We start from the raw sequence: 19,332 nt of genomic DNA on the forward strand, positions 1-19,332 counted from the left end.
ACTTGCATTGCAGAATGGTTGGCTTCCGAATTATATTTCCCTCACCAGAGAAGTCTTTTACTTACCAGTCAATAAACATCTTAGTTAACTCTTTCCATGCTGATGACGGAACCGCTCCGTCATCAGCCGCGGTGGCACTGTGCTGATGACGGAGCGGTTCCGTCATGGCCCGCCCGACGCGCCTGCGGGCGCTGATTTCGCGCCTGCGTGCCGCGTTCTATTGAGCGGGCGGGGCCATGACGGAACCGCTTCGTCATCAGCACAGCTCAACAGAGGCTGGTGACGGAGCGGTTCCGTCACCAGCATGGGCGTGCTGCGCGGCCCCCCCACCCCCCTAGCGCTGCGGCAGAATAGCCACCGCAGCGAAGAGGTTAATATAAAGGAGGGACAGAGGGTGATTAAAGGAACAGCATACACACACCCAAACAGGTTTCATCAAACAAAGGGTATGCAGTTCCTAGAAGGGAGGGAGGAAAGGGACGGTCCCGTTGGGCATTGCAGTGCCAGCCCAACAAGGAGCTGCCGGGCGATGATGAAGCATGACACTCACTTGGCTTGGGTACGTGAGGTCCCTTGTTCCTTAAGGATCAGATCCCCGAATCGCCCCTCTCCCGGTTTATTGACAATAACTTCCCTCCCCCTCAAGGAACTGCATACCCTTTGTTTGACAATATAACGTTAGCCCACTCCTAGCCTTTCTTTACACAATGATGAGTCCCCTGAAGATGTTTTATATTTCAAGTACTGACCAAATCTACTCTTACGTGCATTAGAAAATAGCTGTTTAAGTTAAAACTATGCAACGTGTTTTTTTAAACTAATATTTTAATATTACACTGTAGCGCGACAAAACGCATTTGATGGATTGAGACGTTAAAACATATTTACTGCAAAGTTTTAAAAAAACACAGTGAGAGTCGCTTTTCGGCCTCTTGTCGAAGAACAAGTGTGGTAACATCACAATGGGTACAGTTACAAGAGGGAGCCACATGGTGGAGCAGACGAGCCATCAACACCGAAGCTTTACTCGCGCTTTTCATAAAGTACATTTCTCGCTCCCATTGTGGTGTGCAAACCGTTAACTAAAAAACAAACAAAACTTTTTAGATGCTGGTGATAAACTGACATGCCGTCTGTGATACTATTAAACACATCACACCATACGTAAAAAAACACAATGGTAGTTCAAATACAACGAACAACTTGTAATGATGGTGAGTTGCATAATGACCACAGGAGACTGTATATGGCAGAACGCTATTTTATTTGCTGAGGCAAACACACGGATAACAGAGGGTGTGGTGATGCTGTGTTGGTGGCAAGTACAAGGACACTGGGTGGACTGGTGATCCATGGCTAGGGCAATGAGATGGACAACAGAGGGTGGGGGGGGCTGTGAAAGTACATGGAGAATGGGACGGTGGGCTGAAGGAGCTGGGGAAGCTAACAGACAAACACACGCACAACAGCGGGTGGGTATTTTATTTACTGTACAGCTAAAGGAGCGCCGAGCCGATGCGCTCGTTCTCCGGCTTTCGCGCTTCTATCTGCCGGGTGCGCGCGCAGCCTCCAAAATGGCCGCCGGCACGTCACGTCCTGACGTAACGTGCAACCACTAGAGCGCTTCTCTACATATCTCCCTTTTTTCCAAACAATGAAACTTTTTGTAACTTACAGTCCGTCGCTCATATCAAAGTCTTGGAACCGGGCTGGTCTCGTAACTGTTCTACCGCTCCGGGTGCATCTCACCGGGACTGCGGTGGTCTCTCTCTCTCTTGAGTCTCCGCACCACCTCCTTCATTGCTCTGTGCGGTCGCACTCTCCACTGACCTTCTCGGTTTCGAATCCTTCGCCGTTCTTAGGCTTCTGTTGTTGCCTTGCCCTTCACTCCTGTCTCTCCTGCTCAAGTCCATGTCCTCATCATTACGTTCCAGCTCATTCCACTGTTCTTCCTCATCTCCTAGCGCCGACCCCGCTAGACTCCACTGTAGTACCTTGTTGCACCTTGCCATGCGGTCCTGAGACCATACATTTCCGTCACTCAACAAGGCTGCTCTGTCATACACCTCCTTGACTTGCAAAGGGTTGCTGTATTTACTGTCCCCCTTCCTCTGCAACGTCGCCAATTTGACTCGCACCCATTCGCCTTCTTCTAGGCCTGTGTCTTTCACGTTCCTGCGCCTGTTGTAGTGTTTGGCGTATATTTCCTGTGCCTTCTTCAAGTTTGCCTGGACCACTGCAGGAGACCATTTGCTTGTTATGGTTTTCTCCTTCCATACTCTGTTGTCCTTCGTGAAGGGGTCTCGGCCTCTCAATATTTGGAAGGGGCTATATCCCGTCCCGGTGGGGGTGATGCGGTATGCCCAAACCATGTGCCAGATTTCCTTCTCCCAGTCTTTGTTGCTTGATATCGAAGCCTGCACTGACCCCATCACTACTCGGTTGAAATGTTCCACCAACCCGTTGCCTGCAGGGTGATAGATCGAGGTGTGTTTGGAGAGAATGCCATTTCTTTCCATGAAGCTGCTCCACTTGTCGGAGGTAAATTGGGGGCCATTGTCACTCAAGATGTTTTTTGGAATTCCTTCTCTCACAAACGTGGCTGTCAAAAACTTCAATATGGTCTCTGTGTCCATAACCTCCTCCACCTTCAATTCGGGCCACTTCGAATATCTGTCGATGAGGACGCACAAATACTTTTGCACTCCTTGTCCGTCTAAGATCGGGCCTAGAATGTCTATGGACAGTTCTTCCCACGGGTTCTGTGCGGGACGAATTTTCCCAACACGGGTCTCAGGGGTTTTAGTGTCTTGTCCGCTCCCTGGCACTGCATGCACTCCCTGACGTGGCGCTCAGTCCTTAGGTCCATGCCTGGCCACCAGTAATTTTGCTTGGTCCGCGACTTCATCTTTCCTATCCCTAAATGGCCTTCGTGGAGTATTGTCAGTAGATTGAGAATTATGCCTGTTGGAGGGATGACCTTGTCCCACCTGTAAACGAAAACTCCTTGATCGCCCACTGATAGTTCTTCTCTGACTTCGTAGTACGGTCTTAAGTCCTCCTTGATGTGTCGTTTGTCTGGCCATCCCATTGTGATGTATGTTCTCACTTCCTGCAATGCGATGTCTTCCTAGTAGGCTTCGCTCCATTCTTGGTTACTGATAACCCTTTCCTGGTCATCCATCAGGGCCACCATTTCTTCTTCCCCTGCTTGGTCCATCTCCCCAGGTTCCATGGCTGCCACTCTGCTTAAGTAGTCAGCCACCTTGTTCCGGCTGCCAGGGATGTACTCAACATCATATCTAAATTCCAGTAGTTTCAGTGTCATTTTCGAAATCCTGGGCGTGGCACTCGCATGTCCGCTGGACGTTAATACCTTGACCAAGGGTTTGTGGTCCGTTCTTGATTGAAATCGCGTGCCCCACAGGAATTGTCTGAACCTTGTTGTTGCCCACACGACAGCTAGCATCTCCTTTTCGATGACACTATATTTTTTCTCTGTGTCACTCAACGTGCGTGAGGCAAAACTGAGGGTTTCCATCACTCCTTGCCCACGATCCTGCATCAAGACTGCGCCCAAACCCTTGTCACTGGCGTCCGTTGTGAGTACTGTTCTGCCTTGAGGATCATATCCCTTGAGTGGTATGGCTCCCACCACATCTTGTTTGATGACCTCGAATTCTCCTTGTGCCTCCTCTGTCCACTGAAACACTGAGCTCTCTCTCGTCAGTTTTCTCAGGTGGTGTGTTTTTGTCGCGAAATGCTGGACAAACTTACTATAGTACTCGGCCATACCAAGGAATGACCTCACCTCCTCTTTACTGGTGGGTGGTGGCGCACTGCAAATCGCTTTTACGTTTTCAGTCTTTGGTGTGATGCCTCGCACCCCGATTTCATGCCCGAGGTAGGTCACCGATTCCATGCCCAACCGGCACTTTGCCCACTCTTCCGTGAGTCCTTTAGTCGCCAAGACTTTCAGTACCTTATTTAGTTTGGCATCATGGTCCAACTTGTCTCGACCCATCACCAGAATGTCATCCTGGAAATACTGGATGCCATCCATGTTCTTAAACAGCTGGTGCATTAGTTTTTGGAACACCGCCGCCACCGATGCAAGGCCGAATGGCATGTGCTTGAATTGGTAGCACCCGAAGGGAGTGATAAACGACGTCAGTCTTCTGCTCTCCGGGTGTAAGGCAATCTGGTGATATGCTGAGGTCAAGTCTATGGTGGAGTACCACTTGATCCCTCGCATTTTGGCTAGCATCTCTTCGATCCTTGGTAAGGGGAACTTTTCCACGACAATGTTTTTGTTCAATTCCCGCAGGTCGACACATAGCCTGACCTTCCCACTGGGCTTCATGACGACCACCAATGGCGCCAACCATTCAGCGCACGTGATAGGTTCAATGATCCCCTTCCTTTCTAGATCCTGCCGTTCTTCCTGCACTGCCTCTATCACTGCCAGTGGTATGTTTCTCACTTTGTGCGATACTGGTACGGCTTCCTCCTTGAGTACTATCTTGTGGGCGAACCTTTCTAATTTTCCCACTGTGCCTCCAAATACCTTGGGGACGTCTCTCTTCCACTTGTCCAGGTCTGGCCAGGCCTCCGGTTCTGTGAGCAGTATCTGTTTTTTTCCTCCTAGATCCAACTTGATGCCCAAGTCACCCTGGCCTAGCCACCCCAGTACTGATGGTCCCTTTTCCGATATGTACAGCTTGCAATGTGCGCTTCGTCCTCTGAATTCAAACTTTAATGGTCTGAATCCTACCATGGGTATGCAATCACCATTGTACGTGACTGGCCGGATGTCTAGTCGTTCCAGGTCTGGGCCCAGGTGTGGCTTGAATGTTTCGTTCCATACCGCTCTTTGGACTATGGTGTCGGGCGATCCGGTGTCTGCCACTATGCTTATTGGCACTCCTCCGATCGTCATGTCTAGCACCGGCTTGGTTGACCTTTTGTTGTCGACGCTTAGTACCTGGTCGTAGATGCAAAGTACCGTGTCCACATCTTCGTCCTCGTTCTCCTCTCGGACCTCCTGTTCTTGCTCAATGTATTTCACCACACTCCTGGATGACTTCCTGCGGCACACCTTCTCGTAGTGCCCCACGATTCCACAGTACATACATTTGGCACGGAACGCCGGGCACTTCCGGTCATGCGCTTCGTGGGACCAGCTCCCGCATCTGTAACAGGCGTTTTTCTTGCTACCTGTCGGTTTCTCCGGGGGTCTCGAGTTGCCTTGCCACCTTTGCGGTCCTTTCAATGAGGATCCCTTGCTTCTGTATTCCTTGCGAGGCTCTTCATCTTCTACTCTATTGACCATTGGGCTGGCCGTCGTTTCTCTCTTCACCGCCTCTGCGCACCTTCGCGCCAATTCTGCTCTCTTTACTATCACTATTACCTCCTTCAGTGTGACGTCGGCGCTGGCCCATAGCTTATCCTGCACAGCTGTGCTCGTAGTATGCATCACGATCTGATCGTTGATAAATTCATCTTGGAACGTGTCATATTTGCACGTGGCCGCTAGTTTTCTTAGCGCCGCCACGTACTCTTCCACTGATTCTCCTGGTCGTTGCTTCCTTTGCTGGAAATTGAACCTGTCAATTGATACACACACCGCTGGCTTATAGTGTTCATTTAGGTCGTCTATGGCGTGAGCATACACGTCATCATCTGTGCTCCCCCGCTGTTTAGGTACCAGATTCTTGAAGATTCTGAGCCCCTCCGGGCATAGATTATGTAGCAGTATCCGCTTCTTCCTCTTGCTGGTGAACTTTGTCATTTTCGTCTTCAAGCACTTCAATAAAATTGTCTATATAGTCTCTCCAATCTTCCCACTTCATGAGGTGTTCCCCCGGTCTGGGTAAGAATTGTACAGGTGCTGTCGCGGATGCCGCCTGTGCACACATCCTTTCCCGCCTTTCTGTGGGTGGCGTGCCGCTGTGGCTGCTAGGGCTGCCTGGTGTGCTGTCCCTTTCTTGTTTCTCCGTCTGTGACTGGGGGCTTCCGGTGGCTGCCCCTTCACTCTTCCCTGGGGTAGCCAGCTCTGACGCCCTAGGTGGTGGGTTTACTGGGCACCCGGGTGTCCTAGTCGTCTGCGCGCCCCCTGCTTACTTGCTTCCACCCACGTCCAGGTTGGGTGCTGTGGGGGTAGACTGTGGGCTCTGCCGCGCTCCTTAATGCTGTTTGCCTGTGTGGCTTCTTACTTGTAAACCGCTGCGTTGTGGTTGCCTGGGGGGCTGGGTCAGCAGGGCAGCTTCCACTGTTTCCTGTACTCTGCTGACTTTCCCATATATTTTTTTTTCATGGTTCTTATGCTTGATCCAAACTCCTCGTCGCCATTGTAATGATGGTGAGTTGCATAATGACCACAGGAGACTGTATATGGCAGAACACTATTTTATTTACTGTACAGCTAAAGGAGCGCCGAGCCGATGTGCTCGTTCTCCGGCTTTCGCGCTTCTATCTGCCGGGTGCGCGCGCAGCCTCCAAAATGGCCGCCGTCACGTCCCGACGTGACGTGCAACCACTAGAGCGCTTCTCTACACGACTCATCATTATTAGGGAATCTGCTCAGACTTCGAGCTTTTAGTAACGGTGAAAAATGTCGGAGTTTTTCAGCTTTTTTTACTGCTAGTCAAAGTTTTGTTTATGCACTTGGAAAGAAGCTAGAAAGAATGCTCAACGGATTGGTCCCTCGCTACTGACACCCGTGTGTGACCGGCAGATGCGACTATCACTCCAGGCTGGGCCGCTTTATCCTTCCAAAGTCAATAAACCGACTATCATTCTAGCATATTTTATAGACATGGTGAGCACCGTTAAAATGTATAATCGCAACACCTGTTACAGCTTTTGGAAGCGGCAAAAATATATTAATAAAAATGAACACGTCTCACATTAACAAACGGCAGCAATTAAAAAAAAAAAACATGAATTCCCTAGTCAGGATACAAACGGTCGCCTTGAAGGCTGCATTTCAGATTAAGGAGCATAATTTGTAATTGTTCTTAATTAATGTAATCGAAAGGTGAACATATTCTTTATAAAAACTATACAATGCACGATATTACGGTAATAGAGGTGGGCAGGGCCACTGAAAACTCGAGCCAGGCTCGAGCCTGTAGCGTGGCTCTTGTTCAGCTCGTGATCCCGTTGGAACCTGGAGCCCATGGCGAGCCGAGCTTTCGTGTGGCTTCTGCCAGCCACCCTCGCTCTAACCTCATGCGCAAAGAGGTATAAAAAACAAGCATAGATTAAACCCAGATCAGTTGACTGGGGATGAGTGCTTGCAATGTTCAATGCAGCAAAACCAAAGGGGATTATGGACGGAGTGTTGAACATTGCAAGCACTCACCCCCAGTCAACTGATCTGGGTTTAATCCATCATTAGCTCACTATACCACCCCAGTTAAGACATGGCCATATGAAAATCAGTCTGAGCCTGTGCCTCATGGGAACAGTCCAGCCCGAACTGCCAAGCCATGTCTTCCCTGGACCGGAAACAAGCATCCTGGGACCGGTTTCTGGCTAAATCAGCTCTGTTTTCAATTTAGACTCTGGCCAAGCAGCCAATTGATCAATAGTGATGAAGTAGGAGAAGAAGACAGACAAGGTAAATGGCCGGACATGCCACAATGTTACACCGATATTGGCAGGGGTCCAAGATTTAAGAAGATTTAAGAAGCCTCACCTTGCAGTTAAACAGACCAGGGAAGGGGGCGGCACAAGGCAGAAATAAGTGAGGATGGTAGTCTGTGAGTATATCATAGCCTTATCGGTCGGTCTCTGTCCTCTGTTTACATCTAAAGTCTTCCACAATACTGGCGGTTAATGCTGGTTAATTTCTGATTCATGTGAATTACGTAGCATAGTGTGTAAATCTTAGTAGTGAAAATCGTCAACAATTCCCCAACTGAAAGAAGGGCAACGGCAGGGGCCTCTTAGTCTATTTTGAAGTCTGTGTTGTAGACTACGTCTGTGCACTGTCTGATTTAGCTATCTGTATACTGACATTGTCTTCCTGTGATGTTGACCCACTATTATGTACTACAGGCACACCCCACTATTATGTACTACAGGCACACCCCACTATTATGTACTACAGGCACACCCAAATTCTGCAGTTTTGGTAGCACAGTGAAATCTTTACCAAATTGCAACTCAGAAAATATAGGAGTTTGCATGTCTAAGAAGATGTAGAAGTCCTTGACCAGTGGACTAATGAGGAAAACTGCATTAATAGAGCCTCCCATCACATTTACACCTATCACCTGGACACAAATTCCAATGCCAGGTAAGGGATCATCCAGGAACTTACCAAGAGCCAAAGAAACCCCCTCAAGATACAAGGGGTAGGCCCTCTCGACAATCTGACAATTAAGCCACTGGGACAACCAGAAGGCCTGTAGCAGCAAAACTCCAAACCAAGGCCCACAGCATCTGAAGTAGGACCAAGTACTACAGAGATGGCTATAGCATCACGTCAACAACTGGGCAGAGGACCTATCCTACAAATACATTAACTTCTAGCGGGAAAAAGGTGAGAATGTATGACAACTCAAACACTTAAGGAAACAAGTATAGTCGATGGTGAATGTCTGCTATCTACAGGGACAGTGTCCGAGGGAGGGTTCCGAACTGTTCACTTCTATTCCTGGAAAGAGTGAGTCAAGAAATCAGGCCTTGCTGGATAAAAGCTGGAGAGATGGAGGAAAGGAGGGACTCTAGAGTCTGGTCCACAGCTCCGCCTTGATCTCTATACTCTTCCTATCACTTCTCAGCCACCTCTGGCTTAATGTCAGCCATAGAATATTCTAGTGGGTCAATTAACAAGGAAACACACCTTTTGAAGAGCTCATCAAGCATATTAGTATTGCTGTGGCATCTACTATCCCCTGTGAATCAAGGGGAATTCCTGAATGACACTCTCCAGAATTCCCAACAGTGAGTATTAGTAACCCCACGAACAACAACCACCGATGATGACCCACATTTCATATAGCAAGAGCTAATGGATATAGTTTGTGCACACAAAGAGAATCATAGCATCAAATAGCAATCTGAATGATCAGAATCACTGTGTACGCACCGTCATCAATAGACATATGTGTGTATGCTGTAGCACACAAGCCATTCACGCTCCGTCTTTTTCGCAAAAGAATGGAAAAAGTACCTAAGGCAGCACCAAGTACTTGATGCACAAATACAGTGTTGGTACACCGCAACCAAACATGGCCTTCAGAGGACCACAAACCCACAGACTGTCACTGTGACGCAACTAACTACTTCAACGTTTAGGGGGCAACAGCATCTTCAATATACTGAATACCAAAGATCCCAAGTCTATCTTGATGATTTCAAGGGGAACACTCAGGCGAGGCTAATAAGAATAGAAACAAGAAATTCCAGAATACTAAAGAAAGAGCATTTTGGAATTCAAAGGGGAGGACAAACTTGAAAGAAACCAAAGTCCTTAAAGAGCCTACATGTGGACCTAATGTCTGCTGACCAAAGTGTGTATTTCTGAAAACCTGAAACTTGGGCCAAGCCCATGGAAAGCCAACGATTCTTTCCCCACCTATCAGAGGAAGGACATTCAAAGTCAGACAGGTGTACTTGGCTTTATAAATAATTCTACAGGGAAAATGGAAATAGGAGAGCAGTGACAAAGGGATATGCAGAGATAAGGAAGAAACACCAATTACCCATGGGTCTGATCCCAATAGAGCATCCTACGATCTTCAGGGACGCATACACTGAGATGGAACCCCAGTGCATGGGTACCCCACCAAGAACTTCCATGCACACTCCATACATTCGGCGACCACTGTTAGTAGTGTTGTGGCCTTTTTGTCATTAAAAGGACACAGCTTTGATTAACCCTGTTAAACAATAGGATCCAGCACTCCATTGATGTGCTGCAAACCCATATAACAGAAAGGTCTTCTCTTGAAACTTATAATGTTGGGCTCCTATACAGGAAAACCTACTAGAAATGCCAGAATCATAATAATGAACAGTTTGTAACACGCACATTGTGTAGGGACTTCCTACCATACAACACTCAATTTATCAATCTCAGACAGAAGAAATGCTAAGCTGGCCCTGTAGTGATTCAAGCTCATGGTATGCAGATAACTTGCCAATTGTACTGACAACTCAATTACTGTTTGGTACTGGAAACACACAGTTGGTAAGATGAACACTGTAGACAAAAGTAGTTATGCCCTTACACAGTTTCCCCCACATACACAATGGCTCACAGACCACATAACTGAACTAAGCCAAAACGAACATCTGGCTATCAGGTCTCAGTAAATGCAACAAAAGCAAAAAGGCACACATTCGTACCAACAGTACCTGTCCCAGGGCATGCTGCAGCAAGGTGGGGTGACCGACGAAGCGCACATTGTCTATCTTCAGCTCGAACTTCTTGCCGCACATGTCCGACTTGGTAGCCAAAATGGTTGCAAGGATAACATCTGAAAACCTTTAAAACCACAAAGAAGCGTTAATGGGTCTTTGAGCGTCACCGGTGCAGCGAGAGAAGGGGGCATCACTGGGAAACCGTAACAGAAGACCACGGGTTAATGTAATTAACATTAATTAAAGATAAATTAGATATGGAGCATACTTTTAAAGCTTGCAAAATTACAGTGTGCAGAATGTCAGAGGGGGAGTGAGGTGGGGCATGCATGATCATACAGGGGTGGGGGGCATGCTGTCTGACATGTACATCAGGGGTCAGGGGGAGCATTACAGCTGGACCAGCTGATGAAGTGAAGAAGCCACAAGGCCACTGAAGCTCTATGGTTACAAAGCAGTTATTTGTCTACCCAGCCTTCGATGTCATGACACCCCGGAAGTGCCAGGACTTGCCACGCGCTGCCTCCAACTTGTAGCTGCCCACTGCAAACGAACAACATGTGAAACTTAACACGAGGCGCAACTGTGCTGAACTGGAAGTACCATGCGTAATGCAGGGAAACAAACACCAACAACCAGCTTCAGAAGGACAACTAGTCAACCTGCTGGACCGGAAGAAGGGCGGGAGAGAAGACTGGAGCGAGAACGCAGAGGGTCCGCCATGTTGGTTACACCCAATCTGCAGAATCCTTTTAAATGGTTGAATAGCGATCGAAGATTCTGACAAAAGCATACGCATTTGAAGCCACCCTACAGTGGGGAAGGGAAGGCTCCATACAACAAAGCAAATAGCTACATTTGGGACTCGTTACAGTGACCACTTCATTTCAAAAGGGCCAGTAACAGCAGTTCTCTGACCCACAAGAATTAGGAGATCCGCAGGAACACCACATAATGGTTTACTTTCAGCATCTGAAATCTCTGTGTATATCGCTGGGGGAAAATTACCTATCTATATATTAAATGTATAAAGCGCATCATTCACCCAGAGGTACCTTGGCGCTAAATTCATCATTTCTATCATACCATACCACTATATATTATGTCACATAAAAAACCTATATTTTAAGTAGCTTTCTGGATAAAAAAAAAGTTTATTTTCGTAAATCAAATGGCAGATTAAGCCAACATTTTTGGAGCTGCAGAGGTGAACACGGTGCATTCTAGCTGACTCGCTTACACTTTGGGGTATTTAAAAGGGACAGCCCTCTAATGTCAGCGACAGTCTGAATTTGTGAAAGGTAACTCTACTAGAAGATTGGGCCGGGAGACATGGAGGGCTTTATTCACAATCTATAGAGATTCGAATTTAATTCTTCAAGCCACCAGAATCCAGTGCAGATTCCAGTGAGTCAGTCCTTCTAAATGCCATTCTAGCTGCCGCATTCTGTACTAGCTGACGTTTCTGTACCGTTTTGGCGGAGAGTGCTAGGCAAAATACATTACAATAGACTGATGCTGATGACACGAATGCACTGACCCGACTTAGGGTTACAGATCAGCCCAGTAATTCCTCATCTCTCAGTTCAATCTATGATCCCTGTTAACTTCACCAACCAGAATAACTTGCATCCCTAAATAGTTAACTCCAGGGAGTGGCCAAACTTGGGGAGAACTTATAAAAAGGTTCTTAAGGAGCAGTGAAAACAATGGGTCGTAATCATCAATAGAAAGAACATCATGGTTACAACAAAAAACACAGTCAAATCCACCTACAAAACAAAAAGACACCCCCTTGCACTGGATATGAGCCTATACCTGACAGGACAGATGACATCACTAATTTCACTAATTACACCATCTAGAACTATACCACAAAGACATGATCTGTGGCTTACCAGTAAAAAATTACAGCTTTTCAAATATGTTTGCTCGGAGAGAAAATAAAGTATTTTTTCCGGCATACAATCTATCTATCTGAGTGTTTATAATGTCACTGCGGTCTTACAAAAGTGTCACTTCACAGGAAATAACACTTTTGACCCTAATAACTAATCCCCCCAGCCCTGGGCAATGTGCACCAGGGTTCAGAGACAGCATCCAGGTAGCCAATTGTTGAGGCTGGTGAACTTACTGCAGGACAGATCAAACGCCTAAAAGAGGGCTCCAAAACTCATTAACACTGGTTGTGTAAGTTACAATAAGATGCATGCGCACTAGGCCCTCACAATCCTTACCATCTTAATGTTCATGAACACTGAGTGGAAAACAAAAACAAAAAAGCAGGACATACAGGATGGGTAAGTGGGTGGGCCCACACATGTTGTGTACCCTGTGGTCAAGTGCAAACAGAGTGCGGCGGTCTACTACTCCGCCGTGGGACATGATAAGGGGTAGAGGCCTACAAAAAAACACCTTCTTGGGCAAAGGACAGTGTAAAATGATGCAATGTTTCCTGCCACACTCCCCCTAACTATTGACCAAGGCAGGAAAGTGGCTCAGAGTCCCACATCCACCATAGCAGTGTTGGAGGGGAAAACATACCACCCATACTTGGGAAATTTGGGTGGTGCACATATGCACTACCTCAGCCACTTGGCATGGTGGGGGGATACATGCACCCCTTCTCCTCACCCAGACTGGGGCAGGTAAATATAGATACCAATCATCCTTCAGCCAGGAAAGTAGGCAAAAGGAACACAATGCACCACAGAGCACCACTGCCCTTGGGAAAGGCGGAGGGAAGGTCAAAGCTGGCCCTAGGGCAAAGTGGATCTGACAGAAAATGCATTGGATAAAGGAGGCAAATTCCCCATAAACAGCACCTATGCCCTTCAGCTATAAGGGGAAGCAAACTTACAGAGCCTTCGCACTTGTACACGGCAGCAGTGGTGAGAAAGGTTCCAATTGTTCCTTCAACATGACCATGGGGTTATGGCTAGGTACCACACCACCCTCTTCGAATGAACAAGCACCGTTCTAGAACAGGTCCTACACCTACTACTCTCTCGTTATTCTGCAACATAACAATGTCAGCGAGAGGGAACAGCTGCCTTGGAGCCAAGTTCACAAAAATGAACAGGACACCGGGAGAGTATCCTTCACTCCCAAAACACATTATGGTGAAGGAGACCCCCTACAACTTCCAGGACACCTGGTACCAAATTTGCTTCCACATCAGAAGAAATGTACATGTAAAAAAACATCAGAACTCTCTGAAAACAACTACAGTCAAGGGAGGGTTATGGTTGACAGGTGTGTCATTTTGGCCCCAAAAGAGGTGAAGTTAGCAAGTTATGATATGATCTTAACCTCCTCACTGGAGTCAAGCTATCCTGGCTGAAGACGGCTGATAGCCAGAAACCGGTCCTAGGATGCTTGATTCCGGTCCAGGGAAGACATGGCTTGGAAGTTCGGTCTGGACTGTTCCCATGAGGCACAGGGTCAAGACTGATTTGCATATGGCCATGTCTGAACTGGGGTGGCTTGGTGAGCAAAATAACAATGGATTAAACCCAGATCTGTGACTGGGGGTGAATGTTTTGCCATTGTGCAACATTCCGTCCATCATCTTGTGTGTTTTGCTGTTCACCCTATGTGGGGAGGGTATGCCCAGACGTGGGTCCCGTGCTCACTAAGCCACTGGAGTTGAGCTATCATGGCTGAAGACGGCTGATTTGCAGAAACCGGTCCTAGGATGTTTGATTCTGGTCCAGGGAGGACATGGTTTGGCAGTTCGGGCTGGACTGTTCCCATGAGGCACAGGGTCAAGACTGATTTGCATATGGCCATGTCTGAACTGGGGTGGCTTGGTGAGCAAAATAATGATGGATTAAACCCAGATCTGTGACTGGGGGTGAATGTTTTGCCATTGTGCAACATTCTGTCCATCCTCTTGTGTGTTTTTCATGGTAACACTACACCTACTACACTAATAGTATCGAGAGGCCTGATGTACAAAATTTTCATTTGCAAAAAGTGGTTGTGAATTGCACACCAACTTTCTGAAGTAAGAAAGGATTTTGCGACCCGACATATGTAGTAATTGTCGGTTCAGGAAATTCCGTACAGTAGTGGGTCGCAGCCCAATCTTCCTCATCTATTTTATGAGGGAGCTCATAAATTGCGACTCACTACGATTGTATGCCTTCCAAGGGATGGTGGGCTGCTGGTATGATGACCAAAATATCTGATCACATTTAAAATAAAATCAGCATTTTATTAGCATGCAGTCCATTTTTCTTAAAGGAAATTGGCTGCGTGGCCCACTGCCTACTCCCAGACAAACTTATATTCATACCTTAACGAATAGCTATTTTGAAGGAAAACCATAAGCACACCCCTCCAAATAGTGAGTCATTAAGGGTTTTTAAAACCATTTGCCAATTCGGCAACTTTTACCGAATTGGAAAATGGATTAAGTACATAAAAAAGCCCTTCTAGGATCACAAACTCTGTGATTTTGTGAATCCCAGCTTGTCAACTGAAAATTTGCTCTATACATCAGGCCTAGTGGCTTTAACGGTTTATTCTGGCACAGATTGGCTACAAGCAAGTTATGGCAGCATAGAATTCTTACTCATCAGTTAGTTATATTGTATGGTGCATAACTGACCTGGGGTAGTGCTCATAGGGCTTGAGATTGGTTTGTCTTCTGTGTATTCCACTTACAAAGGGTATATGGTGGGCCAAAGCTTGATTAATGGATATTGTTCAGTATCATGTGCAGGATTGGAGGGCCACGCAATCAATCAATCGGTACTTGTTAAGCGTGGCTACTCACATGTGAGGGTCTCAAAGTGCTGGGTGAGGGGGAGGAGGTGTGGGAGGTCCGACTAGGTGCGGTGGTTCATTCTTAGATCCAGGGTTTCAGAGTAAAGTTTATATGGTTGCCCATTCTCCAGTCCCATGAATTTAGCTTTGGCCTTCTGTCAGTAGTGTGCAGTATGTGCGTTGGAGAGTGCCATCTTGCATGGAATTTACAGTTCTGGAGTTTGAGGAAAGGTGCGGTTTAGGTGCTTCTGAAATGCACTTTTCTGCCTGATGTCTTGCAGAGACAATTGTTGCCGCCTTTGTTGGTGGATTGATTACATTTTGGTGGCATGTGTTTGAATTGATGCTCGTGGAAAGGTAGTTTTATTCTTCATATCTAAGGTGCCACCTGAATCCCATCCATAGTTCACAGTGGTGCCAAATAATGCCTATCCATAAGCTATTCTAGGGTGCAATACATTCTAATGAGTTCTTGTGCAACAGAATGCCTATCCGCCACCTGCTGTCCCAACAAATGGCAGACCACCAGTTACTGCGCAACAGCATGCCTCAGCTTCTGCATCGAAGGATGCCTGCCCACCAGTCGCTGTGCAAAAATGTACTTCTCATCAACTACAGTGCACAGATCCTGCCTACTTTCTCCTGTACCAATAAATGATTGATCACAAGCTACTTTGCCATATAATGCCTGCACATAAGTTGCTGTGTCACAGGATGGCATACCACCAGTTGGTGTGCCAGAAATTGCCTGAACACTAGTTACTATTCCACAGAATGCCTGCCCACAAGCTCTTGTGCCACAGGGGTCCTGTCCGCCTGCACCTGGATGCCTGCCCAGTTACCATGTCGTGGAATGCCTGCCCACCAGATATTTCCACACACTACACAGAAAGCAGAAGAGAGCAGATTCCTTGTGGTAACAATTGCTAGGACATACCTTGCACTATCAAAAAGGGAACTGATCTAGTCTCTTGAAACTAAGACCCTGAACTGCCTAGGCATCACTGAACATTAAAAGATGCAGGAACGCAAATATCCCTCACGCACAAGCTTTCCGCTAACAGCATCGGAGAACAATAAAGGGACTCCAGGTTTAACACACCACTTATCCACTAGACCCTGAGCAGCACTAGATGGAGGTGAACAAGACTAAACTGCAAATGGAGGTCGAGCCGCCACTGGGTGTGGAGCATCTGTGGCTGTGCTGGCTGGTCCTGGTGGGAACATTTCTCTAATTATTGTTCGACCATGGAGGAACTAAACAATTCATGTTTTTAACCAATCCCTCTTTGTGCGGGGATCACAATTACTGCGGAGTTTACCGCCCCCCATAATTACCACTGGTGATAAAGCCCATACCCCTAAATACATCTCCGCAGGTCAAGCCTGCAGAAGTTTAATGGGTGGAAAGGTCAGGTAAACCCAGGACAGGAAGCATTTGGTGCAAATCTGTTTCATGGTCTCTTGTTCTACGTGTCCCAGGCAGCTTTCCTAGCCTGTCTCGGGTCAATGCCCTTCTTTGCAATAAGGGTGTGCAGCTATTTTTCTGCCGGCCAGGTTTGGATATATATATATATATATATATATATATATATATATATATATATATATATATATATATATATATATATATATATATATATATATATATATATATATATATATATATATATATATATATATATATATATATATATATATATATATATATATATATATATATATATATATATATATATATATATATATATATATATATATATATATATATATATATATATATATATATATATATATATATATATATATATATATATATATATATATATATATATATATATATATATATATATATATATATATATATATATATATATATATATATATATATATATATATATATATATATATATATATATATATATATATATATATATATATATATATATATATATATATATATATATATATATATATATATATATATATATATATATATATCAGTTTTCACCCAAGTTGGTGTCGGCGCTCGTTTTTTAGCGTGGTGCAGTTTTCTACGACTGGGCTCGTCGTTTTAATATTGCTTGAAGTTCCCCGAGGGGAAATGAAAACGCACTCTCTCGTCTCAGTATTGTGACAGCGGTTTAATCAACAACCAAAACCCAACGCGTTTCGCTTCTTTACACAAGCTTCCGATGACCGGTTTCTGGCATTCCAGCCATCTTCAGCCCGGCTTGCTTGAATCCAGTGGCAAAGTGAGCAAGGGACTCATGTCTGAGCATACCCTGCCACACTTATGGCGGCCAAAAGCGGTACAAAAGGGGGTGGTGATGGACGGAGCATCTGAATCAATCAAACATTCACACCCAGTCAATTTGGTGTGCAGACAGTTTTTTACTCTTTGGTGAGTGTATTTATTTATTATCTTTGCATCCACTCCATTGAGAATTTGGAATGCAATGTGATGGTGTTACATCATTCTTGTTCCCAAGTCAGGTTTTAGTCGTGGTTGTTACAGTTTTATTTACTGTATTTTTGTATATGGGTTGCCCTCTGGTGGGCTATTTCCATACTCATCAGGGGTCCTTTTTGGCTTACTATCTTCAAGATTAAAGACGTACATAGAGTTCTTCAGTTAAGTTCAGGCCTCTGGGCTCCAGGGTTCTGAAATTAATGATGTGTTTCAACTCCTTTCGTCGTAGGATTTTCAGGCGATCACCACCCCTTTCTGACTGTGGGACTTGTTCTATTGCGCAATATTTAAAGAGTTCCCAGTTGCTTCCGTGTGACTGTTCCATGTGTTTCGCCACTGCATATGAGCGATCTTTGTTCGTTGTGGCCCTTGTGTGTTCCAATATACTCTTCTTGGCTTCGAAGGTGGTGCTCCCTATATATCTTCTGTTGCAGGGGCATTCAATTAGATAAACCACATAGGTGCTCTTGCATGTCAGATGTTGTGGTATTATCCATTTGGTTCCTTTCTTGATCTCTACTTCTTTCGTTGCCTTAGCGATTTTACATACTTTGCAGTATCTGCACGGGAAAAAGCCCTTTCGTTGCAGCCAGTCAGCTTTTGGTGTTTCTTTGTAATGGCTGTTCACCAGACAATCTCCCAAGTTTCTGGTTCGTCTGTAAGTTATGTTCGGGTGATCACCTATGATTCGTGTTAAGGTGGGGTCAGTTTTCAGGATTGGCCAGTGTTTCTGTATGATTTTTGCCAACTTATTATTTTCAGCACTGTGGGTGGTAATTAGCCGGATGACATCATTTTTCGTCGGTTCCTTCTCTTGTCTGTGTAAAATCCCTTTGCGATCTTGTGCGAATGTTCTTTTTAAGCTTTTTTCCACTACTGTCCTGGGGTAACCCCTTGCTTTGAATCTAGTTACAGCATTTGCACTGTGTCGTTGAAACTCTTCATCATCTGAACAGTTTCTCCTGAAGCGCAAAAATTCCCCATATGGGATGCTCCATTTTAGTTTCTTGTTGTGGAAACTCCTACCATGGAGAATTGCATTGGTGGCTGTTTGTTTTCGGTGCAAGGTGGTTTGTATGCTCCCATTCTTGATGTAAATCTCTGTGTCCAGGAATGTTACCCTGTCTGTGCTGGTTTCCATTGTGAATTTCAAGTTGGTACTCGTGTTGTTCAACTTATCAAAGTACGTGACAAAGGAAATCACATGACCTGGTGTTTAAAAGGAGAACTTAATACCGGCTCGACATCCCGTGAGCAAGCTTTGTAAAGAAGCGAAACGCGTTGGGTTTTGGTTGTTGATTAAACCGCTGTCACAATACTGAGACGAGAGAGTGCGTTTTCATTTCCCCTCGGGGAACTTCAAGCAATATATATATATATATATATCAAACTTTAAAATGCAACATTCCCACAGAGCTTTTCCTAGGTTGCTAGGGAAGAAAAAAAATTGCATCTTGGCACATCTATAGTTTCTACTTAGAGGACTTTCACTTAAACACGTTGGCTGTTTTTCTGGAGGAAAATATTTGCCTCCATCCTACCCAGACCGGCTTTAGACGCCACAAGGGTACGGAGACTGCCCTTCTTGCCGTGGTTGAGGAGTCCAAAGAAATCTTGGATAACGGAGGCTGCGCTGCAATCATTTTGTTAGATCTCAGCGCAGCCTTTGATATGGTAAAACATCGAATTATGATTCAAAGACTCAGGTA

At 45.7% G+C, this 19,332-nt stretch overlaps 1 protein-coding gene across 2 annotated transcripts in view; it reads right to left on the bottom strand.

Annotated features, from left to right (window-relative positions):
• NPRL3 (NPR3 like, GATOR1 complex subunit) overlaps positions 1-19,332 on the bottom strand; it is a 343,712-nt gene that overhangs the window by 267,330 nt on the left and 57,050 nt on the right. For both annotated transcript variants that reach the window (XM_078663075.1, XM_078663074.1), the window contains one exon: positions 10,372-10,501. In XM_078663075.1, the coding sequence (XP_078519201.1) occupies positions 10,372-10,501 (130 nt within the window). The remainder of the gene's footprint in view (positions 1-10,371; positions 10,502-19,332) is intronic.

This window comes from Lissotriton helveticus, chromosome 10, assembly GCF_964261635.1.
Source record: "Lissotriton helveticus chromosome 10, aLisHel1.1, whole genome shotgun sequence".
NCBI lineage: Eukaryota > Metazoa > Chordata > Amphibia > Caudata > Salamandridae > Lissotriton > Lissotriton helveticus.